The sequence below is a fragment of the Aythya marila genome (genome assembly GCF_965140915.1).
Source record: "Aythya marila genome assembly, chromosome: 2".
Taxonomy (NCBI): domain Eukaryota; kingdom Metazoa; phylum Chordata; class Aves; order Anseriformes; family Anatidae; genus Aythya; species Aythya marila.
The window spans coordinates 143,936,213-143,962,216 of NC_139043.1; the positions used below are offsets into that span (position 1 = coordinate 143,936,213).

A 26,004-nucleotide genomic window follows, 5' to 3' on the forward strand; every position below is an offset into this window, starting at 1 on the left:
ACAAAGATTTCACCGTAAGCCTTCTACTCACAGAAACCAGTTCTTCACTCAAAAATGCAAGATGGATATCTATATTAATGATTCCAGATGGTTTCTCATTCTTCTTTTCTTCTGTGGTTTGGAGGACTGGTTCTGCAGTGCTGTCCCCTATTTGATTAGCAACTGCTTGAGGCTCTATTTAGCTCTGGGAGGTGTGGGCATCTTCTCCTAACCTCCCAAATCTACCTTTTTTGTGCGTTTCTAAACGAGCTTGTATTCAGTTTATGAAATTGTCAGTGTCTTGTGTGGCTCATTATTGATTTTTCCAGCAGCTTTAGTAACCCAGATTAAATTTTCCATCTGTTGTGTACTGCCCGTTCAAGTAGTTTGAAAAGATTGACTCCTTTTTTTCCTGCTCTAAGTACTGTGCTCTTATCTCAAATAAACCTCCTGTGTATATTCAGTAATGTTATTGTGCCAAATTAATTCACCTTTAATGTCTAGCACTCATACATCAAATGTTAACTTCATATTTGATTTCCAGAAACCTCCTCTAGCTCTTCTGAACAACCACTTTCAAGTGTTGAATCTTCTTTCTATATTTTTCAGAACCTGTCAGTTTTCAGCACGGTGATTTATCACTGCTCTACACTCAATCATGTCAGAAGCCTTTTCTCTTTCTCTCTGTTGAGATAAAGTTCACAGACTCAGCTTCATTCAGCATGCACTGATATTTGGAGAGGTGCCAAGGTTCAAGTACTCAATTCCCTCATGTACAAAGCTCCTTTCTGTACAGTGAAAGGAGTTAATACATTCTTTGCCTTCTCAGATGTTTTACAGTTTCTCAGAGAGCTTCTGCGAGTGATTCTCTAATCAAATCCCTTTCGGGAAGGGAGAATCAGAGTTTTGACTATACCCTGTGGCAAGTCTACGACTATATCCTTTCTTTTTAGATTGTTTCAGTGTGTCTGAAATGTTTTTAGCCAACCATTTCATTGAAAACAACAGAGCAGTGAGGGCCAATTTTATTTTTTGTTTGCAAACTTCATTTGGGGGGGTTATTTGTGAGTTGCCATGGGTTAGCCTAGGCTAGCAGCCAAACTCCAACCTACGTGCCTGATCGCTCCCCTCTCCACGAAGATGGGGAGAAAATAGGAAGAACAGGAATGAAAAAGCTCATGGGTTGAGATAAAGACAGGGAGATTGTTTACCAAGTACTATTGCAGACAAAATACACTTGACTTGTGAAAAAATTACTTAATTTATTGCCAATCAAAATAATAATAGTAAAAAACTTAGTGGGAAACACAACCCCAAATATTAAAACAACCACTTGCCTCAACCCTTTCCCTGTTTTCTCTATAATATTTTTTTTCCTTCTTCCACTGCTGTGCACATTATCAGACAATGCAAAAGGCATATCATTCTTCAAAATATCACGGCATATGTATCTGATGTTTGTCTTATAATAGCTTTTGCAGTGGGGTCACGCTGGTCTTTGGATAGTGATAGAAATAAGAGGAGCAGTAAACTTGAAAAATACTCTGATTTGCTTTCTTCTTCCAGTACCTCTATCACCTCTGATGCAGGTGAGCCTTGACATTCACTCTGTAGCTATTGAGTGTTAAAGAGTGTTGGAAAAAGTCCACAGAGAAGTATATTAACATGCTTCTTGGTAGAAAAGACTCATCATCTAATTTATTAACTTGTCTTAGTTAATGTCGGATGCTTCAGTAAGTATTACTAGACAGTGTGAAATTAGTGCCATGAGGTATTTGACGAAGCCACAGGAATGAATACCTTCTGAACTTCCGCTGCTCCATTGGCTGTTTCCAAGTTTTACTCACTTCATCCTGGCTAGCGTTGCTGCAAATGTTGGGTTTAGTTATGACACTTTTCTATTTTTTTTTTTTATTGCTTACTGAACTCTGAGGCTACAGAACTCATTAACTGTCTTTGTGTAACCTGTAATTAATTGGCCATGTTAACGGTGTTTCCCTGAGCTTTCCAGAGGGCACTTCAGCTTTTGCATTATGACAAGCCAGAAGAAAGAGATCGTAACTGTTTTGTGTGGGTATATTTCCCCAGTGCCGTTCTGTTCCTCTTATATAGTCTTTAGCAGCTTCTCAGTCTTGCACGCTAGTCTGCTTCTGCAATCTGAGGCTAAAAGTAAGGTTTACTGGAAAGTACTTCTCTCTCCCACTTTCAATGTGAGATATTCTTGTGTCCTGTTAGGGCTCACGGGATCCAGCAGCCCAATATAGCCAAGCAGGGTTGCTGTAGCTCCATGTCCCCACATCCAACCAGCAGCAAAGCTGAGCAAGTAGTCCTGATAAGTACAGTAAAATGCATAAATACATGTTCGGCCACACAGGTCAGCATGAGCAAAAACAGACAGGGTTCACACTGACAAAAACATCAGTGGCTTCTTCACCTCTCTGGCTGATCAGGATGAAAGCCTGTTAGTGGGAAATGTGATCCCTCTGGTAACTGACCCCTGGATCTTCATTTGCGTCAGCAGACAGACACACACCCAGGCAGCTGGGTCTCAGTTGACCTTCAGGCCAAAATCTCTCTAGACCTGGACTTCCTAGTCCCTCTGGTAGCCAGCTCCTCCAGTTGTCTCATACGGACACAGAGATATCTGGCCCAGGCTTAGGGCTGCTTTGGTGCATGGCTTCTGAGCCACTTAGCCTGCTGACAGCTAGAAGAAGCACCCTTGCTTCTTCTGTTACTGGCACCATGGATGCACGAGAGCTTGTGGCCTGCCATGCCCGCTGCATTTGTTGGCATCTAGACCTCACTTGTTCCACTTGTTGGCATCACAGACCATAAGTCACCCAATTTCGTGTGCCTGACTTTGGTTGCTGGCATTTACACCTACAGCCGTGCACACAGAATAGAGCGCTCCTCACCTAGAAAATTAATTACAAAAGGAGTTTAATGAGAAGATGGGACAGCCTGTGGCACAGGGCTTGACTAGGCAAGTGTACTAACCAGCTACCTGCATATGTGGAAGAGACCCTTTTTATCACTTTATCTTTTTATTTTCTCGTGGTAGTTCCTTCCCAAATTACCTTGATCCCTCTTTTTCCCTCTCTTTGGTTCCTCCCCTAAACCTATCATGCTAAGTCTTAGACAATCCCCAAATACTATTTCCTGCATCTCATAGGTCTCATTACCTCCTAGGCAGTAACCCCATCAGTCTGAAGGGTGCTCTGAAAAGCCTTTCCTTTGGTCATCATTATGGGTTTCACCCCAGGACCATGGGCTGATGGCTCTTCTGTGATGGATGTGGGAATAACCCTGTAAGGGTGTTATTCAGGTTCTTCCAACTGGCATTGTAGGTCTGCGCTCCTTCATGTGTGAAGGCAAGCACATAACCTAATACACACTGTAGGTTCACTTGTGTTTTCGTGAATGCATTATATTTCTCTCCCTGGAACTGGATGAGAAGCCTGAACCAAGATGGCAAAAAATATGGATTTATTGTATAAGGGTAAATTAATACTCCAAAATGACCACAGCAGATGGAAGAAAGGGAATTCCATTTCTTCATTGCACAATAAAACTATTGTTCGTGGGCTGTTTCTTGTCTGTGGTTTTTAATGTGGATTACTTCTTTTCTGTCTTCTCTTTCCTGCCCCTTTGCTTCTCTTTGTTGTTTTTTTTTTTTTTTTCTTTCTTTTTTTTTTTTTTTTTTTTTATTTTTTCATTCTCTGCAGTCTTACAGCCTGTGAGAGGTTTGCCTTTCTCTGTGATTCCAGGATTAATGCTCTAATGGAATTTTCTTTAAATGTAAAATACAACCTCTCATCCTAGTTTAACCTGTTTTGACCTATTTACCGTTTCATTTTCAGTTTTTATTTCCATATCCCAAAATATATTCATCCAATTTTAAGACATGTGGCCAACTGCAATCAGAGCAATAGAGAAAAATATGATTTTTTAGAGTTTTTTTGTTGTTTTTTTTTTTAAGCTATACCATGTGGGTGGTGACCTCCTTTTTATGTGAGAGGTGTTAGCAGACCCAGAACTATGCTGGGAGACCATGTTTTCCTGTTTTTGAATGCCTACTCCAATATCTAGACCATGCTATGATGTAAGCACGAGTTATAAAAATATGTTGCTGATCATGGAAGGTACCAGCAAGATACCCCTGTAATTAATGTTTAGTTTCTGAGGCTGTGTTGGAATTGTACAAGAGGCAAATGCTGAACTACTTTGGCCTGAGCTTGCACAGTAGGTAAAGCCCAAGATCGCCAGAGAGGTATCTTGTAGCTTTTCATAGTTCTGTGATTAGTATTTCATAAGCCATGAGTTTTTGATCAAAGTTTCTACTTAACTATTATTATTATTGTTGTTCCAGTGGAGTGCAGTATAATATTGAAGGGTTGCTTGAACTAGATGCAGCCAAATTTACAACAAAGCTGACAGCGGTGCAGTTGTATCATCCACAACACTGGTATATGTGCTAGCCTGCTCAGAACTAGCTAGCTCAACGATGTCTGCTATATCCCCCAATACAAAGTGTATATATGGCCCTGGCTGTTAGTCTTTAGCATTAGTTTCTTAGATATTGCAACATGTAGATGGATGCATTTCCTACGTGGGATATATGAAAAGTTCTTTAAACGCTGTGTAGTACTTCAGCATGATAGGGTTCATTTTTGGCCATGTGTAAATTAAAGTTTGCATTGAAGAATAAAGTAAAGTTTAGAATTAGTGATTGCATTTGTCTAAATATAAGGCTACAGCCTGCACGTCCCTAAAGGATGTGTATACATCATACTGAGACTTGAACATTTCACCTTTGCAGCATCTGTAGGGGGAATGTGGATGCATCACCTTGTTGTGTATGAAGTATGGTGCGTGTTTGCTGCCATTTAGCTGCCTTCAAACTGGGTACACATGTTTTGTGTAGGCTGTTATAGTTTCTTCAGGACTGCCTTTTTTCTTTTTTTTTCTTTTTCTTTTTTTTTTTTTTTTTTCAGTTTACTTTTGAGTTTTGTGGTTAGCAACCAGTGGAATATTTTAGTAATTTAGTAGAAAAATTACTTTTCAGCACCGTCTTGCATGCAGTAAGATGAAGTCCCTTGGCTGACCTGATTGTGAATAGGTTTTGTGTGTGTGGTGTACACCTGCTTGTAACATTTGCTGCTCAATTAAAGGTAATATCAACATAAAAATGAATCTATTATCCATGTGCCTTTAGGGGGATGACCTCAGATCCCCATGCATCCCTTGAGAAGACTGGGAAGTGCTTGGATCATGCTGCCATACTCTTAGAACATTTTGGAGCACCACAAAACGTTGACAGGCATTTTTAATTGTGCTTCCCTCACCACACTCTTCTCAGTACTCTGAGACTGCTCAGCCACAGGAACAATATTATAATCCCATTTTGATCTTTCTCACTTTTACATTTGGATAATATCTAAGTTTTTTTTCTACTGAACCTTAGCTCAAGTGGAGGATCCATGATGCATTCATCTCAGCTCCTGCTAATGGAAACAGCACCTGCCCATCTGGTCTTTGCCAATAAGACTCTCGCTTGAACCTTGGTGTGTGAGTGACTTCACTGCTGGTCAGATCACCATCCTGAAGTAGTGCTAAAAGATCTCTGCTCCAGACTCCGCTTAGAACCTGCCCAGCAGCTCTATCTGCAGTCCCCATCCTTGCTAGGTGGGCAAAGCATGGTGGCTGCTTTAGACAGTGATTGTGTTCTACTTCTACTATGCAAGAGATGGCTTCTTCCTCAACTTGATGATGCAAATACCTGGTTAAAAACAGGAGTTGAAGACTTACCAGAATATAACGCTGCTTTCTTTGACCTTTGAATTTAGGATATCCCATCCAAGCCAGGTGGAATTTGATGAGAGGCATCCTTTCAGTTTCCATGATAGTCTGTAAACCTATGAGCCACCATGAAGAGCTTTGTACACTTGGAACTCCTTCTGAGTCACTGGAGGACATCCAGAAGGACTCTTGCAGGGAAACTCTTGAATAAACTCCCTTTTACCTTCTGGAAAGTTTAGCTCACTGTGCTTTGGATGATCAGTGTTTATTCCAAGAGTTCGTCCTATGAATATCTCTGGAGGACATAGCTAAGCCTTTTTATCCTTTGACTACTTGCAACTTGGATTTCCTTTTTCAATAGCAATGCTTTTATAGACCTGGCCACAATCCTTCAGCAGACTCTTGCTTCCTGCCTCCCACTACTGGAAAACCTGATAGGAAATATCAGTACTGAGATGGACATTGAGAGCAGCCCTGAGGAGAAGGACCTGGGGGTGTTGGTTGTTGAGAAGCTCAACATGAGCCAGCAATGTGCACTTGCAGCTCAGAAATCCAACTGTATCCTGGGATGCATCAAAAGCAACATTGCCAGCAGGGCAAAGGAGGGGATTCTCCTCCTTTGCTCTGCTCTCTTGAGACCCCACCTGGAGTGCTGTGTTCAGCTCTGGAGCCCCCAGCACAAGAAGGACATGGGAATGTTGGATTGAGTCCAGAGGAGGGCCACAAGGATGATTGAGGAGCTGGAGCACCTCTCCTATGAAGACAGGCTGAGGGAGTTGGGATTTTTCAGCCTGGAGAAGAGAAGGCTCCACGGAGACCTTACAGAGGCCTTCCAGTACCTAAAGGGGGCCTACAGAAAAGCTGGGGAGGAACTCTTTGTCAGGGAGTGTAGGGATAGGACAAGGGGAAATGGCTTTAAATGAAAGAACATAGGTTTAGATTAGATATTAGGAAGAAATTCTTTACTCTGAGAGCGGTGAGGCATTGGACCAGGTTGCCCAGAGAAGCTGTGGATGCCCCATCCCTGGGGGTGTTCAAGGCCAGGCTGGATGGGGCTTTGGGAAACCTGGGCTGGTGGGAGGTGTCCCTGCCCATGGCAGGGGGCTGGAACTGGGTTCAATCAAGCTAGGTGAACTCTGCTATTTCTGCATCTTAGATGTCTGCATGAATTATATTTCTTATAGTGTAGGCTTCTGCTGGCCACTTGAGAAGCAAGGTTATGGAAGAGGGCAGTTTTTGTTGTTCGTTGTGTCAAGGAGGAAAAATATGCAGATGAGTTTGAGAGATGACACCTTGCAGCATTTATTTCTATGAGTGGTAAATAGCCATTAGTTTACTTGTAAATGTGTTGCAATCATCTGCATAAGAGAATTATGTTCTTGAGGGAAAGAAAGATGGAAAGTGAAGACCCAAAAGTAGCTGTAAAGGCTGGAACTGGGAAAGGGTTCGCTCTGAGAAATGCGCTTTGACCATGGCAGAAGGAATCCCTGATTGAAGTGAGATAAGGAAAGAGAGGATCAGAGAGAAAGAGAAATATGTGTGTGTGTGTGTGGGGGGGGAGGGTTGATTTAACAGGGTCTCTCATATTTTGTAACTGCTTTGTCTATTTACACGACATCTGTAAAATTGTGAATTATTTCATTTATTTACCTTAGCCTGCTTTGAAATTGTGTATTAATACAGAGATTGCTGGATATATTCATTAATTTGTGTATGTCAGGCAAACTCTTGCATTGTTCAGTAAAGTAAATGCTTGGTGTTAGCAGGTAAGGTCAGCCTCCATTCATACGCAGGGATCCCACTTACCTCCTGGCTCCTCGTCTTAGCTCTGCTGCTCTTCTTCTGTCAGTGCATTAAGTTCATATACACGGTCATAAACAAAAAAACAACACACCTTATAATTCTCTTTCCATTCTGTCGGAGTAGAAAAAGAGACACATCCTATCTTGGACCTAAAGTAAGTTTTGTTTTCGTCGTAAAATGATCTAGTTCGTAGTATCAGGGTGTTCAGGTTCATAACCCTTGAATTACAAGACGTGCATCCTCATATCTCAGCACAGGAAATCACATATTTCTAGGTAAGTCTGAATCATTACCAACCGAACACCCTCCCATCTGGGCTCTTTGTTTCTTTGGTAGCTTTCCTCAGGGCATTGGCTTCTTTGTGCAATCAATTCTTACCTGAAGCGGGAGACTGCAATTCCCATGCTTGAGTGACTGATAATTGAAGCTTTGGCTTTCCTTCTCTTCTCAGGCTGCTTTTCATCTCTTCAGGTCATTAGCTGTTGAGCATCCCTCCAATCCACAGAGTGTGCTGGCACGGTTGGATTGTGCTGGCAGCAAGAGACTGCTACCTTCAGCCAGGTTCGGGGCTGTGTTGACATGTTTCATTACTGAAATACTTGTGTTACTACTAAGCTGAGACACTCCTTAACAGTTCATCCTGTGGCAGCATGAATTCTCATAATGCCACAATTTGAAGTCTGTAGGCTTGCTCATGACTCTATATACTAGGTAAATATCTCTGTATATCATGAGTGATGATTGTCTTTGATAAAAGACACTACCTGGTCTTTGAAACTGAAGCTACATAGTAACGTGTTGAAACTCTGGATGTTTTTTTTTAATGTTGTGTGGCAATCTTGGAAGGGAGAGCCAAAAAAAATAAAAATAAAGGTTTGGAGAGGCAGTAGCAGACTGCATCAGCACCTTCTGCTTCTTTAACAAGTGCTGAAGTGCAAGATGAAGACTTGTAAGAAAGCTGCAATCCTAAGGGACTGAGACATTCACCAACAGATTCCTGTATCGTGGATTTACGTTCCAGTTGCATTGAGTACCCTAACGAACAAGCTGCATCGCTCTGTGCTCTGGACAACAAGACAGGAGATTAAGGATAACATTTCGGTATCTGTTTTCAGGGACTGTGATCCTTGAAATGGCCTTGTCTTGAATACAACGAGGAGGTGCCAAGTCTTTTTCTTTTGAGCTGTTTGCTGTACAAGTTCCCTTTCAAGGCTGTTCCTTACCACTTTGAGAGGGGAGTCTTGTTTCACAGCCTGTCTCATTCATCTGATACCAACGCTGGTGATCAACGTGAAGCAGGAGAGATGAGTTCAGGGTCACTGCCACCCTCACTGTGTAATCAGAGGGTCTCCGTGTTCCTTCTCGATCCGGTGATGCAGGACTCTGATTCTGGCCTGTCTGTGTGTCAGCACCCTTTGCCTGGTGCCCTGTGCTCAGTGAGCCTTGGTGTTACAGCAGAGCCGTGCCCCTTGGTTTTAAAGGTGCTGGTTAGGAGCTGAAACAGAATTTATTAGTCCTTGTTTTCCCCCTCAAAGATCATAGAATCATAGAATCATAGAATATCCTGAGTTGGAAGGGACCCTTAAGGATCATCAAGTCCAACTCTTGACACCGCACAGGTCTACCCAAAAGTTCAGACCATGTGCCTAAGTGCACAGTCCAATCTCTTCTTAAATTCAGACAGGCTCGGTGCAGTGACCACTTCCCTGGGGAGCCTGTTCCAGCGTGCAACCACCCTCTCTGTGAAGAACCCCCTCCTGATGTCCAGCCTAAATTTCCCCTGCCTCAGCTTAACCCCGTTCCCGCGGGTCCTGACACTGGTGTTAATGGAGAATAGGTCTCCTGCCTCTCGACACCCCCTTACGAGGAGATGTTCTCACCCATCTCGCCTGTCTGGTTATCTGTGCTGATTGTACTCGTCTTCCTGCTAAAATGAGGGAGTCCTTTTTCCTCATTCCAGCTGGGCTTTGTGTGTGTGTTTGGCACATTATTCCCCAGTGAATTGAGCCATGGTATTCTCACCTTGCTCTCCTGGAGTCCTCCAGGGACCAGTGCTTGAGCATATTCTGCTTCCTTGCATCCAAGAAGTCAGCAGGTCTACACAGTGGTGCAAACAGCTGTTTTAGGTGTAAATGTTAGCCTCAGGAGGGTTTTTGTTTGTTTATGTAGCACTGAAAATACATGTTAAACTTGCTTGTCTTTTGCACTGATCTAAAAAGAATGATGAAGGGAGGAAAGCTGCAAGTTGTGAGCACAGGGATGGTAACTCCTTCAGAAAGTCTGGCTGTGGCCTGTGAAATATCACCCGTATCTCGTCTCTTCTCTCCCTGCCCCCAACACCTTTCGCACTCGGCATGGAAATTTAGCTCCATACCTTGGGGGCAGGCAGGTGGTGTCAAACTGTGGCAGATGTTTCTGCCTTGAGTTTCGTAATGTTTAGTGTTTCTTTGTTCTCTTCAGAAGTAGTAATAACACATCACTTGGAAGCAATAATGATGTATCTGTTAGAGGTTGGTTGAGATATTTTTATGACTTTGGTGGGGCAGTTATGCTTGGCGATATCTTAAAAAAAAAGGAGAATGACACTCAGAAGCTCATGTTTTGTCTCAGCTAAATCACAGGTCCTTTGCCAGCCTTGCAACTGTTACTGTTTTATTAATCTGGGAATGGAAAACAGATGGGGGGAGGGAAACCCTAAAGCTGACCTAATAGCTTGTAATTATATCTCTGTGATGCAATGATTATTATTTATTGAGAAAAAAAAATGAGCAAGAACAACTGACCAATTATTTATTGAATATTGAACAATTATTGCTTGGAAACATTGGAAAAGATCCTCTATTGAGCTCCCCTGAACTATTTTAATAAATAATATGCATTTTATATGGTTGCCCTCAGCCTGCTCTTCAGGCACCAGGGTGATGTAAGTGTGTGTGTGTGTACTTAAGTACATGGTTTTAGGTTAGGGTCAGCAGTTTCATTTTGATTATGACTAACAAGCTAATGGCCAAACTGAAAACAAACCCATATGTCTAAGCATAATCTGTACCTTGTGATGGTTCAGACACTCTGGTTTTGATAGCTCCCATAGCAGTTGCATACTTTGGGTATCAACCACTGATTTGACTGAATGAATTAAAATAATTGTCTCTTTTTTTTTTTTTTTTTTTAGCATAAATTTTAAATTCAGTCTTACAGATTTTGATGGTTTAGGTTGTTTCTGGACAATGTTTTCAAAAAATACCATATGCAATGTAATCATTAGAGTCTGGAGTGAGAACGACTTATCTTTGGTGGAGGAGAATCAAGTTTGGGAACATTTAAACAACACTGACAGACAGAAGTTCATGGGATATGATGAGATGCCCCCAGGAGTAAAGGAGCTGGCCAATCTCATTGCAAGTCCACTTTCAATTATCTCTGAAGGGTTGTGGCAACTGGGGGAAGGTTTCTGACACCTGGAAGAGAGTAAATGTCACTCCTGTCCTCCAGAAGGGCAAGGGAACTACTGGCCAGGCAGCATCACCCTGATTCATGGAAAAGTGATGATGCAAATTCTCCTGGGCACCATTTCCAAAGTATAAAGGACAAGAAGGTGATTAAGAGTAATCAGCATGGATTTATGAAGGTGAAATCATGCCTCACCAAGCTGATAGCCTTCTTCAATGACGTGACTAATTTGGTGAATGAAGGGGAGGAGTGGATGCTGTTTACTTTGACTTCAGCAAGGTCTGCCTTCCATACCATCTTCACAGACAAACTGATGAGGTGTGAGGGAGGTGTGTGGTAGATGGAAAACTGCCTGAGCTGCCAAGCCCTGCAAGTTGTGATCTCTGCCTGCATGATGGCCAGGTGGAGGCCAGTCACTAGTGATGTACCCCAGGGTACCTCCACAAGTTTGTAGATGATGAAAAATGGGAGGAGTACTTGATCTACCAGCATGGTTGGGCTCCGTCCTGAGTGCCCTCAGGCCATAGAAATAAGCCAGCAGGAACCTCATGCAGCTCAGTAAAAGGCACTACAAAATCCTGCCCTGGGTAAGACTGTTGGGTCCAGTGCTGAGATGGACAAGAAAGGCATGGATTTATGGGTGGGAATCCTGCAAAGAGAACCAAAGTTCATTTTTTAATTGAAACAATTAAAAAGTGCTTGGAGCATGTTTCTGGTGAGAAGAGGCTGAGAGCTGGGACTTTTCAGGCTGGAGAGAAGGCAGTTCAGGGGGATGTAAAAATGTGTAAAAATACTCATTGTGTAAAAATACTCATTGGAAAGACAAGAAACAGTGCACAGAAACTGAAATAACTCTAAATTAAAATCTAAGAAAGCACATTTATACTGTGATGGTGGTCAAACTCTGGTTGCTCAAGAGGGATTGTGGGGTCTCCATCTTTGGAGACACCAAACCTGACCTCACAGGAGATCCCTTCCCACCTCCCCACACTGTGGTTCTGGGTGCCTGTGGTTTCTGTGCATAGGGTGTTCACTCAGACAACTTTGTAAAATAGGCAAAGGAGGAATTGTTACATTTGACAGGGCAGTGACGCTTCTGAAGATCCCACATATTTATTTATACAAACATAGACATGGGTTATGTTAATACCATTTCAAGAAATGCTTGAGGGTAATACAGGGACTTGAATTTGAAAGTCTTCTGTACTGTAACTCTACTTCACCATCCCTTTTTTTTTTTCTCCTGGAACAAGCTGGCCACAACACACTGTGCACCTGGCTTTACAGAGCTGGGCTGTAAAGTGAGTTCTGGGTTAATGACCTTCGTAGAGCTGCAGTTTGTTCTCTCAGGCAGGCTCTTTTCTGTCATTTTACCTGATACGTTAAAGCTGTATCTTAGTTACATGCTCAGATACAGACCAGCTCTTTATCATGGTTTAGAGGGATTTGGACTTACAGCTTAATTAACCTTCAGGATTTCTGAGCACCGGTTTTGTCCGCAGTCCCCTGATTCACTGCCTTCCAGATATAGCCAGAGAAAATGGTCTCAAGGATTTCACCCTTCACTAAACCAAAGGGAAAAATAACTCAAATGATGGAGTATTTGTGACACAGGAGTAGTGGATAAGTATGACCACAGTAATAAAAATATGTAATTCTCTGCCTTGAAAAGTCATTTAGACTTTGAGACAGCTGTTTCATTTAAAACATTAATGCTCACAGATGCAGGACTGAGAGCAAAGAGAAGTGGGGAATTATCACTGTAATCTGCAGACGAGTGTCTTTAGCTTCATGTGCTTCATAGGAGGGCCTGTGGAACATCTCCATTGTAAATCATTATGGCTTTATGGTCATAATGTCTTGCCACGTTTACCTTCAGTTTCAGGAAAGATTTCAGCACTGTGTTTTGTTCTCTGTTGTCATGTTGCCTATTGGAAGAGAAATACAAATGTATTGCACTCTCAGTTAAAAGACAGGGTGATTTCTTAACTCATTTTTCTATCAAGACACACAAATAGAGTTTGGTTGGCAAGCTGCTGGAAACATAGGTACGTCAGTGCTATCAGTCAGAAGTGGCACTTTGTTTCATAGTTATCTGCCTCTCTCCACATTTATTCTGCCTCTCAAGTAAATTAAAACATTGGGGTATAGGAAGAAAGTTCTACAATGCTGTGTAGGGAGAAAGCTCTGGTAATTTCTGTAAGATAGGGCTTGCTGCTGCAGACGTCCAGCTGTCATGCAGTGGGCATGGAAAGGTGCATAGAAAAGGGCTTTATGCTTCCTTTTCTCACAGTTGAGATTTTTTGCTATTTAATGTAGACAAATTAATTTTTATTTTTATTTTTTTATCAGCTACTGCTAATTAGTTTTGTCACTTTATTTTCAAAAGGTATACTTGAAATAATGACATGTATTTATGGCTGCATACTTCTTGAAAGAAGCAAATTGCTGTTAATCAGGTATTGAACTGCAGCATTAAGAGTCAAATGAAAAGAAAATATTCCAAACATGATTAGACACAACAGACCTTAAGATTCAAGCTCTCCAAAATAAGAAATTTGTAGGGCTGCCAATTGGGCAAGAGTCATTTTCTGGAACAGAGCAAGGTGCATGGGAAAGGGCTGGCTGCTTTTTTTTTTTTATTTTGTGCGTTGATTTTTATTTTAGTTTTAAGGGAGCAGGGATGAGCTTCTGACCTCATTGGGCTGCTCTTTCAACCTAATGATGTTCCAGCATTTGAGCTCTTCAGATTCAAGCTATGTTTGGATCCAGTTCAAAGAGAAGCATTTGTGCTGTATGCATTTGTCTGGTCCTTAGCCTGACATATGGGATGTGTTAAACTGAGGTCTAAGTGCAATGATGATATCACCAGCACAGTGCAATAATATCAGTGTCAGAAGCGTGAACTGGTGAGTTGCTGCATTTTGGAGCTGAACACTGCTCCACGTCCCTCTATTTTTTAACCCTTTTTAAAAATAGAAGTAACATTTTGCTGCTGTGGAATTATATTGCCCTTGTCCTCAGTGGTGCTGCTGCTCAGCTGTGGTGCTGTCGGACACTACTGAGCTATTTTCCATTCACTTTTGTCAAGTGTCTTGCCTTTTGTGCTTTGTTACTCCGTGAAGGAGTCTCCCATTCATTTTGTATTATTACTGACCTCCACTTGAACCATCTTCCTTAACATTATTTGCCTTTTCCACTGTGACAGGGAGCGAGAAAGGAAACGACTTATTGCAGACTCAGTAAGAATTATAGTCTTCACTTGTCCTAGCCGAAGTGTGTGTTTTGGCTCTTGAAAATGCGAACGGAGTTTCGGACCAAAGGGAGGAAAAATATCAAATGTATTTCTGCAAAATGTATCATAGCTGGATGCAAACTGAACAGGTTCTTCTAAGGCATGGAGTCCTCCTGTGTAGCAGTGCCTGTATTTGCTGCTTCTTCCTTTGCCTTTCAAAGAACTTTCAAGGATTAGTAGTATTAAGAGTCAAAGAGCCACTACTCCAGTCTAAAAATCATACTTTTTCTATCTGTTTCTTAGTAAGGCTTGTATTATTTTTTATTTAGGCTTCTTTTTTTGACATTGCTATCTCACTCACTGAGTGCATGTGTGAAGAAGGGAATAACATTAGGTTGAAAACGGAGCCTCAGAGAGGTAGTGCCAGTGTTTTCAGAAGCTTGCAGACCCTGCTTTGTTCCCTGCATCCTCACTGCTGCCAGAGCCCCTCCCAGCCCTGACTCTGTTCTCCATTTCCTTCAACGGGTTGTCTCAGGGGTCACATTTTGCATGCTCCAGTAACTCTCCCTCTATCTCAGGAGGATCAAGCTGGATCATTTTCTCAGCATTGCCATCATTGGCCTCGCTGGCAGCCAAATTCTGACATGAGTCTTGGTAGTTCAATAAGCACTTGCACGTTGGAGATGCAGGCAAGTGAATCATCTCTAACGTCTGGAGCCTGGAGAGATCAAAGGCAGGAAACTTCATTTGGTAGATGCAAAATTCCTTCACTGCTAATTATTCTTTGAAAGATTTCCTTGAAATAAAGGCAGCAAGATCCATGTTTTCTGATGAAGGTAAGGCTGTTGGCATTACTGAAGCAGGTTTTGTGTGAATACCTTCTCCTAATACTTTGCTGTGAGCCTCATAATTGGTGTCTTCAGAGGAGAAATTCTAAGTACATTAAATGTCTTCCCTTCATTCATGAGGAAATGAGCAGACCGAGCTCCTTCCTCCTCAGTGAACTGCCTGACAGAATGGCAAATTCCTTTTGCCAAGTGACACTAGGAAGACTGTAAATTTGTTATGGAAGGATCATGAATTTATTATTTTCTCCCCAAGAAACTCCTCCACCCATGGCAGGCAGATGCAGTGAAGACAGTTGCTGCTGTAAAATATGGAGCTTGCTTGACTTTACAATGTTTGTGTTTCTGTCATTTTCTGTAATCCAAAAATCACAGCCTCTGTTACTGTTTGTTGTGGAATGCAGCACTTGAATTAGAAGTAGAATGATGCTGAATCATAGGAAACATTTTACAAAATCAGGCAACAGGTTACCTCCCTGCTGCCCTACTCTTGGAGCTGGTGAGTATTCTGTACATCAGAGGAAAGCGGTGCCTTCTCTCTCGCCACTATTTTCTTAATAAATGAGTGAAAGGAAAATATGCACAACCTGCTCACAGTGTTGAAGTTTGTAGTGGGCTAAAGTTCTGGAAGCATTTTCATATGAAATTATATGTTGTCATCCTCATCCAAGAAATGTCTTTGAGAAAACTAACCATTAAAGTTTTGTTTAGATATTTGAAAAGTTCATAATTATCCTCCAGCACCATAGGAATCCGTGACTCTGTATGGTGGTCTGAAGAGATTATTGAAAAAGACTTTTGCTGGAGCTGTTAATGGAAACCGGCTCTTCTCAGTGGGGTGTGTAAATTAGCTGCTACACACTGTGCCTTTTAGAATAACTTTATAAACCAGGATGATATATGGTGTTTGTGTTCCTAGCAGGTTTTAAAGATTTCTATACAGCATGTTATTCTATTTAATATCTCACTGTTGTTTATTCCATTTTAGGGACCTTTCTACAATTCTATTAAGTACAACAAGGAGAAAACATAAGCAAATAGTGGGTGTACAGAAGTAACAAAACCTAAAAGTTTTATGCAGAAAAGATTCAACAAGTATCTGCTATCTACGAAGAAAGAATCATATTCTCACATTCTGTGGCATTGCAGTACAGTCTTGGATTAAACCACACATGCTATTTTAACCAAAATAATTGAATGATGCTATTTGCACTGATCTGATGACATGGAAATAAAGTATTGAAAGGAATGCTGTTACTGTTTTCTTTATTCTTCGGCCTTTGCTGCACTGAATGGGTTTACTAAAACCAATAAAAACGTTTATTCACAAAGATATACCTACAGCATTAAAGAAGCCCTATAGGCAAAACCTGTTGGTATGAAAAGAGTATGACCTAGGGTACTAACCGGGTTTCGTAGTAAGCCTAAGACTTTATTAGTTTTGAAGGGAAATACAGCCATGCAAATCCTGTTTTCCTCATTGGGCTATATGATTAAACTACCAGGATCATACTGAAAAGGTACATCTGTGCTACAGCGCAGCTGCTTGGATGTGAATCAGGGGTCCAGTTCTGTCATCCTTGCTGGTGTTGAGCAGCGCTTAACTTTGCCAATAGCTATTTTGAAGCTTAAGAAGCTAGTCGTGGCCAGTGTGAGAATGGCATGATTGAACTTTATGCTTAATGAAGACAAATGCTGCAAGTGATGAGGGCTGATTAGCAGGAAGTTTATTTGGCAAAGATAATTAAAACATGGATTTTGCCATGACCAGTAAGTTCCTATTAAATCCCAAAAAGGCAGATCTCATTCCTGTTGAAATCAATGGATTTTTTCCTATTAAGTTCAATGATAGAAAGATTTGGACCTCCTTTGGATTTATCCTCCAATTTAAGATTTTTGTGATGCTTACTAAATGTTCCCCAGTGTTTACATTTTACAATGTGTTGCCAATTCAAATAGCGTTGTCTTGTACTGTAAAAACTAAAATAAAATATTTGTTTTGGCATCTCTGTAAGTGGAATTTTTGTCATGTGTTTAGAACTCATTCTACACTGCTAACTGCACGTAGGAAATGTTCCTGCCTCTTTTCAAGACATTTTTAGCACGTGTAAGATATTAACTGTAAATTTATGGATTGGGTTTCCTGGTCAGTGGATTTACACTACAGTAAGAATCTAATAATTTTTAAGTCCTTCTGCACATCAGATTGTTTTTGTCTGTGAGATTATCATTTCATTTTTAATTATAAGATTGTCACTATAATTTGATGTTAAAGTTTTGAGTTGCTAACCATGTGGTTTATTCCCTCAAAAGGAGCAAACAACTGGACACCTTATTGATAATTCTCAACAAATCTATTTGTTGAGCATCTGTGCTCAAGATCAGTTTGTTTCTAAGAATTCTTTACTCTGTTGGTCATTGCTGTCAGTATATCACCCTTGATGTTAATAGCCTTAGTCAGCTAATTTATGTAGTGGACCCTGAAGAGACTGATGATGGAAGTTGAGATGCAGCTTACCTCACTAATCAGCCTTGGTTTCTTTTTCTGTGTTCAGGGACATGTTTTTCCTGCCTAAATGGTTTGTCATGCATGAGACCTTTTCCACTAACATGCTTTGTTTTGACTTTTCTGCTTCCATCCTTATTCTGTAGTCAGTCTTGCAGGTGGTTTGCTATTTTTAGAGTTCAAACACAGGTTCTTGCTTGGTGTACCTGCATAACATCATTCATTTTCCCTCCATACACTACCTTACTGTTACAGTCACTCCTCTGGGTGGTGGCTATTCTATTTGAGGTTATGGAAACCTTTCCTTACACTCTTCCATGGTATACCTTCCACTTCCCTGCCTTCCAGTCATTTTCCCTAACTGAACATGGAACATTTTCTTAGACTTCTCAATGTATTAGGAATTTGTTTCCCTGAAAGCCTTCTTGTTGGCTTATATTGCAATTTGTGTCTGAACTCTGCACCCATTTCCTCTGATTTCTTCATTAGTAAGCTAAACCCTGAAGCATCTCCGGTGATTCTCATCAGATCTTTTCTGTTAATTTCTTATTGTTCGTTTATTTTTGTTTGCTTCTTTTTCATACATTTAGAAGAGAGGCACTTGACTCAGTCTTTATATGGTGCTAGTTAACATAGAGATTGTGAATTTGAATCTCTATATTTTACCTTTGCTCTATTGAGTGCATCCTACTTAGGTTTAATACAGCATACTTAATCGACTTTCAGTTTTACTCTTTGTGTTGTCTACACCTAAAGGTCATGAATTTTATACCATATATAGAATTAGTCATCTTGATAGTGAAAATGAACTACTGGTTTGGTTGCATTATATGATGGTTAACTTATTCTTTCTGAAGAATCATATTTTTAGATTTTTTTTTGTGGGTCTCCCAAAAGTAATTTTGAATAACCTAGAAAAAAAATAAAATCAAAGTAGATAATGACCAAAGTGTTCTATTACCAGATTTGGGACAAATATATTCAGGGATTTTGTTTATTTTTCACTTTGCCCTTGGAAGAAAGCTTTAGGTATTAAGCTTACTGGGAGGAAGAAGTTTTAAATTTATTTAGTTGCAATTTTATTGTTGAATTAAAGATTATGTTTTCATTTTAATGATTTACAGGAAGCCTGTTTACATGCAAAACTCCAGCTATTGCAGATATTGTGATTCTAGTAGATGGTTCCTGGAGTATCGGCCGATTCAATTTCAGACTTGTTCGACTGTTCCTGGAAAATCTGGTTTCTGCTTTCAATGTGGGATCTGAGAAAACAAGAGTAGGTAAGGTATCATGGTTTTTCTTAGTACTTCTGCAGCAATGTAAAAAATGTTATGGTTTCAAGATCATTAACAGCTTAATGCTGCTTGTTTGTGCAAGATTCGTCCTAATTTTTCTCACTAATAGCAAACAACTAGAACTCCCACTTGTATCAATAGGAGTAATACTGCTAGAATATTTCCAACTTTAATGAAGGTATTCTTCACAGTTTACTGTAGTACTCTGCTTAAGCAAACTCTAATGTGATGTCAGTGGAAAAAAAAAAAAAAGTGGAAAAAGCCATACTGACTTCAATCAGCATTAGATCAAATCCTTACAGTTTAATTTTGAAAGGAAGAACGTGCCAGTGGATGACTTCTGGTGGTTTTAACTGGCTCAAATGTTACATTTCTGTTCTGCTACTTACATTTTAGTCTGTTCTAAAACATATTAAATAAAAATGTTCTTTTTCAAAAAAACATTTTTTTTCTGGAATCTTACTAACCTCTGAAAACGTTGCGTGATCCTTCTCATTTACTTAGTTTAGCACTTGAAAGGAAGGCTTTGAAAATAAATGGAGGAGCTGCCACTAAGAACAACGTAATGCAGGTTTTTTGGCATCAAGCAGGACAGTTTTCCTGTTACAGTAGGAAGCTGTTAGTAACCAAGTATGTAAAGTACAGACACTCAGAAAAAAAATTCTTTGTTGTCTAATGGAGTACTTTATTTTCTGGTATATTAGGTCTTGCTCAGTACAGTGGTGATCCTCGCATTGAATGGCATTTGAATGCCTACGGCACAAAAGATGCGGTGTTGGATGCGGTCCGCAATCTACCATATAAAGGAGGGAATACGTTAACAGGTACAGTATAGCACAGTATATGTTTAAATTTTAGCCTTCTGTTAAAAAACACATCTTGCTGCACAAACTAAGAAGTTTTGTATCTTCTTGTGAAGGCTAAAAGGCATGTTTATTTTGCAGCTTGCTAATGGCTTTGTCTGATGTCTGTGAAGTCTTTCTGAAGTGTTTGTCTCATCGGCTTCACTGGGAATCTTTCTAGTCAGGACAGTCTAATCATAAAGCAAAGTGTACGTGGACTCTGTGCTTGAAGTAAAATCTTTAACCTGTTAGGAAAACATGCAAAATCCATTCGTATTGTTCTTGCACAAAGCTTTATTCTGGGGAAGGAAAGAATGCTGTTCTAATATCTGACAACTGGCAATAGTAACTGTTCAAATGATCACCTGGGGCTTTTAGATTTCCATTGACCTTTTGGTAGTTAGAGCATTAAAACCCAAGAAGATACTCAGTGATAGATAAATGGAGGATACCCGTTACCCTGAGAAAAATACAGCCTCAGTGCAACTCCACTATCATCAAAGTAGTTATTAGTAACACTGGCTGTCTTGCCAGGAGAATGACATATTCAAATACCCAAGCATGCCCTTAAGTAAATTTTTGCCTTTTTTATTTGTTAGGGAAGAAAAGGGGAGAAAGGATCTGAAAGATTATCCTTCTCTTCTTCAACAGCCCTTATTTTGGTAGAAGTGATTGCAGTGGGACAAAGGACAGAGAGACTCTCGTATGATTGGAGGAATGCAAAAAGGAAAAATGACAAATTCATTGGAAGGTCAATTTAGGCTTCCATTGCCCATTTAAAATACATTGATTGATCAAAAGGCTGCTAAAAATGAAATGTCACCACGGCTGTTTAGTTTGCTTGTTGGAATATATTCTTTATTAAATAAGCTCTCTTTCCATAATCATTCTTTATTAAAAGGTTTCTCAGGGTTTTTAAATTGAGTGGAAATATAAACACTGTGATATCCAAAAAAATAATGGATGTTTTTCCCTTTTAAAATGTTTCCATTTTTAGGTCTTGCATTAACTTACATTTTGGAAAACAGCTTTAAGCCTGAAGCAGGTGCGAGGCCTGGTGTATCTAAAATTGGCATATTGATCACCGATGGGAAGTCCCAGGATGATGTTATCCCTCCTGCTAAAAACCTACGAGATGCTGGCATTGAGCTGTTCGCTATTGGTGGGTATTCTGCCATATCCACATACAGTGTCCCATTAAACTCTGGTATATTTGTATCTGTTACCCGGTGCATTAATTGTTATTTTTTTTTTTTATCTGCATGCCGTAAGTATAATCATTATTTTAAACCTTTAATATGTTTACCAATACATGAAACTATAACATGAATTTAGCATGATACATGCATGCTACATTATCAAGAGACAGCTGAAAAAATAGTGTACACTGGCAGAAATTTACTTCTTGAAGTAATATCTTAATGACAGAGCTGTATTTATAGTTGGTCATTAAAGAAATTGGAAAAAAAAAATCACTTTTTATGAGTGCCTGTGCATGCGAGCTTTTCTGTTGTTGTTATTGTTGCAAATATTTTATTTTATTTTTTCTAATGAAAGGTGTGAAGAATGCAGACATAAATGAACTCAAAGAGATTGCCTCTGAACCTGACAGCACACATGTCTACAACGTTGCTGACTTCAACTTCATGCACACTATTGTTGAAGGTCTTACTAGAACAGTGTGCTCACGAGTAGAGGAACAGGAAAAGGAAATCAAAGGTGAATAAGAAAGGAAAGCTAACATAATTTAGTATGAATTTATAGCTCAAAATCCTATTCTGAATACCTGCAGTACCAAGCTGGCTTCTGGCATTTATAGCTTTGAACTTTTGCTCTTTGTCTTTGATAGTGGTAAATATTATGATTTTTTGTAATACAAATATATATATACACACATATATATATTTACACATATTCATTCTGCTATATCTATTTCCAAGTAGTGGGTAAGGGGAAAAAAATCATAACACACAGATTTGGGGATGAATTACTTTAACAGCTGCACACGGAATTGTTATGTCTGTGCTATGCTTTCCATCTCCTAACTCACTGTTTTTATTGTCTCATAAGTTTTCAAAATTTTCAACTTTTAAGATTGCTTTGTCCCTTCCTGATGATATATATTTTTTCCTCTTTATTCTTTAACACATTTCTAAAATATATTTCAGAGCATAAGAAAAGTTGGTGGTGGAGAACACTGTTCTTATATAAAAAAGAACTTCTCTGACTACAATAATCTTTTGTTTTTCTGAACTAAAGAAATATCTATGATAAAATACTGCAATTTGTCAGAGAAAGAGTCATACCAGAGGAAATTCTTTCTGAATGGCTTCACTGAAGTTTGTTGATATTGCTTCGTTTGTGATTCTGTAATATCACAGAAATGCTGAGTGACTTTTCAATATGCTTGTAATATATACCAGTAAGGAAAGTTGTCTTTCACACATATTCCTACCTGTGCAGTGAAAAATGTGTATTAGTCAGGTTTCACTGCATTTTTCATTCTTTAATTTACCTGAAAACTGGAATAAATACAAAATATTAACAGTGTCTTGCGGGGAGAATAAAAACTAAATGGGGAAATTGAGAGGGAAAGGATGGAAAAAACATACAGAGATGAGGCATCTTTGTGGAAGGGAATGATTGCCAGAGAAGATGGCTATTTAGTACATCTCTTCAATCTGCTGACAGGCAGCATATCAGTTTCCAACTTGCAAAGGTGCAAAGGAACACAAGAGATTAAAACTTGCATGTTTTTCATGACTGGCAAGAAGACAACCTTAAAAAAAAAAAAAAAAAAAGGAAGAGAATGGGCTTGAAAGAGTGATGGGAGGAAGGGAAGGAAGGTTTAGTTTTGTATTTTTGTCTCTTTGATATAAGGTTTATGCAAGACCAGGGAGGCTTAGTCCCAGTGAAAACTCTATGTGCAGTATTCATTCATATTGTTAGTTCTTTGTTTCCACTGAGAATTAATGATATGAACGGGCAGTAGATTTTCTGATTGGCATTAGATTTGCTGATGAGGAGAGATCTTTGGAGCTTCAACAAATACAAGAAAACAAAAAAATATATATTTTGCAGAGAGGAATAAAAAAAAAAATAAACTATGTTGTTTCTAACCTAGGAACAATTGTTGCTTCGCTTGGGGCTCCTACGGATTTGGTCACATCTGAGGTAACAGCTAGAGGATTCCGTGTTAGCTGGACCCATGCACCAGGCAAAGTGGAAAAATACAGAGTTGTGTACTATCCCACTCGAGGAGGGCAACCAGAAGAGGTAATACGAGTACAAGCTTCCCAGAAGTTTATAATACAGCAGGAAGAACTAACCAGACAGAAAATCCCTGGTCTTACTTAAATCTACCACAAAATAGCCTGTGTGAACATGAAGCACACTGTAAAAAAGAGATATGGACACATAAGATGCAGTGGAATGTTAGGTAGTGGCCAGGCTGCTTATCTGTCGTGCAATTTAAAGTAAATGTGCTATAAACATGGGAGTACTTTTGGGGAATGGTGTGAGTTGTACCTTCAGTTAAGTGCCTGCATTTTTGCTTACACATATGGTTACTTGAAACAAATCTATCAACTTCCCCTGTGCCATTATGTTTACAAGAACAGAAGAGGTAGGAACTGATGGTAAAACAAATTTTTGGTTCTAAGAAGAGAGATACATAAAAGGAAGAAAATATGGATGTATATTTTGGGATGTCTACAACTGATCACTTAAAATGACAAGGTATTTATTTGCATAGGACTTACAGGCATTTTGGAGATGTGCAAAAAATGCAGTAGAACAAGCTTTTGGCTTTGGCTGGTGAATGGAAAGTGAATGGAAATGCAAAAGAGCAAAAGGATTTTATTAAAGATATATTTTATTTCTTTTTGCACTAGAAACATTGCATTTAGCATGGATATGCAGTAATGTCAATTTGTAGTACAGTGTTTACATATATAGTCCCAAAGGAATACTTATGAGGGTGTAGTAATAATATTAAAAAGTGACCAATACACAGAGTTAAACTGCATTGCAAGCACTTTATTTGAATGGTTCCTGTATTCTGAATAGCTACTTATATATCAGCTAAACGTTTGAATTATGTACATACTTGCTTTTTTTTTTTTTTTTTTTTTTTTTTTTTTTTTCCAGTTGCCTTACTGTTACATAAAGGTAGCAGAAGCAAATCCAAATGTGCTAGAATTGAAATCTAGCACACTGATTCTTAGATTCTAGTTTAAAAACCACTTGAAAGAGAGATTTAATGATTAGATATCAATATTGTTAGTTTGCCATATGCATATTTAGCTGAACTTTCTTCTAAACAGGTTGTGGTGGATGGAACTGTGTCGACAACAGTTCTGAAAAACCTGATGTCTTTAACTGAATACCAGATAGCTGTATTTGCTATATACTCAAATGCTGCTAGCGAGGGCCTTCGTGGAACTGAAACTACACGTGAGTATCCTAACCATGTTTCTTAGGAAATTTATTTTCTGCATTTAATCACACTGTTTAAACATCAGCTTCTTTTAATGCATTTGTCTTAAATTATTCCTGTTTGAATTAATTCTGGACCAAATTCCTAAGCCCAAATGCTCTGCAGATTTTTAAATGCCGAGATAAGTTTTATTTATCTCTGGGCTGAACTTTGAAGTCAGTTGTATTGAATGCTAAATTAGAACACTCCTCAGTTTTGGCTGGAGAGCCAAGCTTTATGAATAAGGTTTGTGGTTGAAGATGATCTAATAAGTAGAGTATTAGGTGGGACCAGAAATTACCTGCATGTGATTCCCACCAGTGCCAAGTATTTCAAAGTAACTTCTGTAAGTTGCTTTTTCAATGATTCAGTTGATTTTCTACCTGTCAGATGATGACGTGGGATATTTTTAGAATGAATGCATTTGCAGTTTGGGGTTCTGTAAGGAAAACCATGTTAGTACCTCAAACTAAGTGCTGTTATAGATCATAGGAATAGAAATTATATATTTGTATACAAAATACAGTTATTTTCTGTAGTAAACATTACACATATTAGGAAGGGAAATAAAGAATAAGGCTGATGTTAAAATTAGGAGCCAGAAAGTCAATATGAAATATATCAATAGCTGACGTCTGTTGGCAGAAAAACAGCAGGGCTCAAGCAATCTAAAAGATTTGTAGAGTGCATTGACCTTCTGACTCAGACGATTGAGGAGCCAACAGAAGGTGTTCTGTTGAAGCTGATATTTGCAAACTAGGAAGAACTGATCAGGGATATTAAAGTCACAGGCAGCCTTGGCTGCAGTGACTGTGAAATGGTGGAGTTCAGGATTCTAAGAAGAGTTGGGAGAGCAAAAAGCAGGGTCACTGCTCTGGATTTCAGGAGCAGTGTTCAACTTCTTCAGAGATCTGCTGAGAAGAATCCAAATATTATGGCCCTGGTGAGAAGAGGGGTCTAGAAAAGCTGCTTGATACTCAAGGATCACCTCCTCCAAGCTCAAGAACAGTCCATCCTGACAAGTAGGAAATCAAACAAAGGTGGCAGGATACCTGCATGGGTAAGCAAGGAACTCCTAACTGAACTCTGACATAAAAAGGAAGTGGTAGAAGCAGGGGCAGGTGACCCAGGAAAAGTACAGAGTTGCTGTCTGATCTTGTAGGATAGGTTTAGGAAAGCCAAGGCCAATTTGGATCTTAATCTGGCAAAGGATGTGAAGAGCAACAGCAAAGGACTCTGCAGGTGCATGAACAACAAAAGAAACACTGAGGAAAACATCATCTAACTCCTGAAGGGGACAGGGAACCTGGTGACAAACGACATGGTAAAAGCAAAGGCATTTGATACCTTCTCTGATGCAGTCTTTATCAGTAAAAATGGCCTTCATGAGTCCCAGGCTCTTGAGATCAGTGAGAAAGTCTGGAGCAAAGAATACCTACCCTCACCAGAGGAGGACCAGGATTAGGTAGCACTTAAGCAAACTAGACACAAGACCTGATGGGTTGCACCTGTAAGTGCTAAGGGAGCTGGTTTACGTCATTGTGAAGACTCTCTTGATTATCTTTGAAAGGTCATGGTGACTGGGAGAGGTTCCTGAAGACTGGAAGAAAGTGAATGTTATTTCTTTGTGAAGGGGATCCATGGAACTACAGGCTGGTCATCCTCATCTCAATGCCTGAGAAAATAATGGAGTAACTAATTCTTGAAACCCTGTTCAAATGCATGAAGGACAGGAAGGTAGTAGTCAGCATGGAATTATGAAAGGAGATTCAA

General features: G+C 39.7%; 1 protein-coding gene across 3 annotated transcripts in view; it reads left to right on the top strand.

Annotated features, from left to right (window-relative positions):
• Positions 1-26,004, top strand: part of COL14A1 (collagen type XIV alpha 1 chain) — a 127,587-nt gene that overhangs the window by 19,204 nt on the left and 82,379 nt on the right. For all 3 annotated transcript variants that reach the window (XM_082753149.1, XM_082753150.1, XM_082753148.1), the window contains 6 exons: positions 18,742-18,897; positions 19,617-19,736; positions 20,752-20,916; positions 21,312-21,473; positions 22,879-23,030; positions 24,080-24,209. In XM_082753149.1, coding sequence (XP_082609275.1) covers positions 18,742-18,897; positions 19,617-19,736; positions 20,752-20,916; positions 21,312-21,473; positions 22,879-23,030; positions 24,080-24,209 — 885 coding nt within the window. The remainder of the gene's footprint in view (positions 1-18,741; positions 18,898-19,616; positions 19,737-20,751; positions 20,917-21,311; positions 21,474-22,878; positions 23,031-24,079; positions 24,210-26,004) is intronic.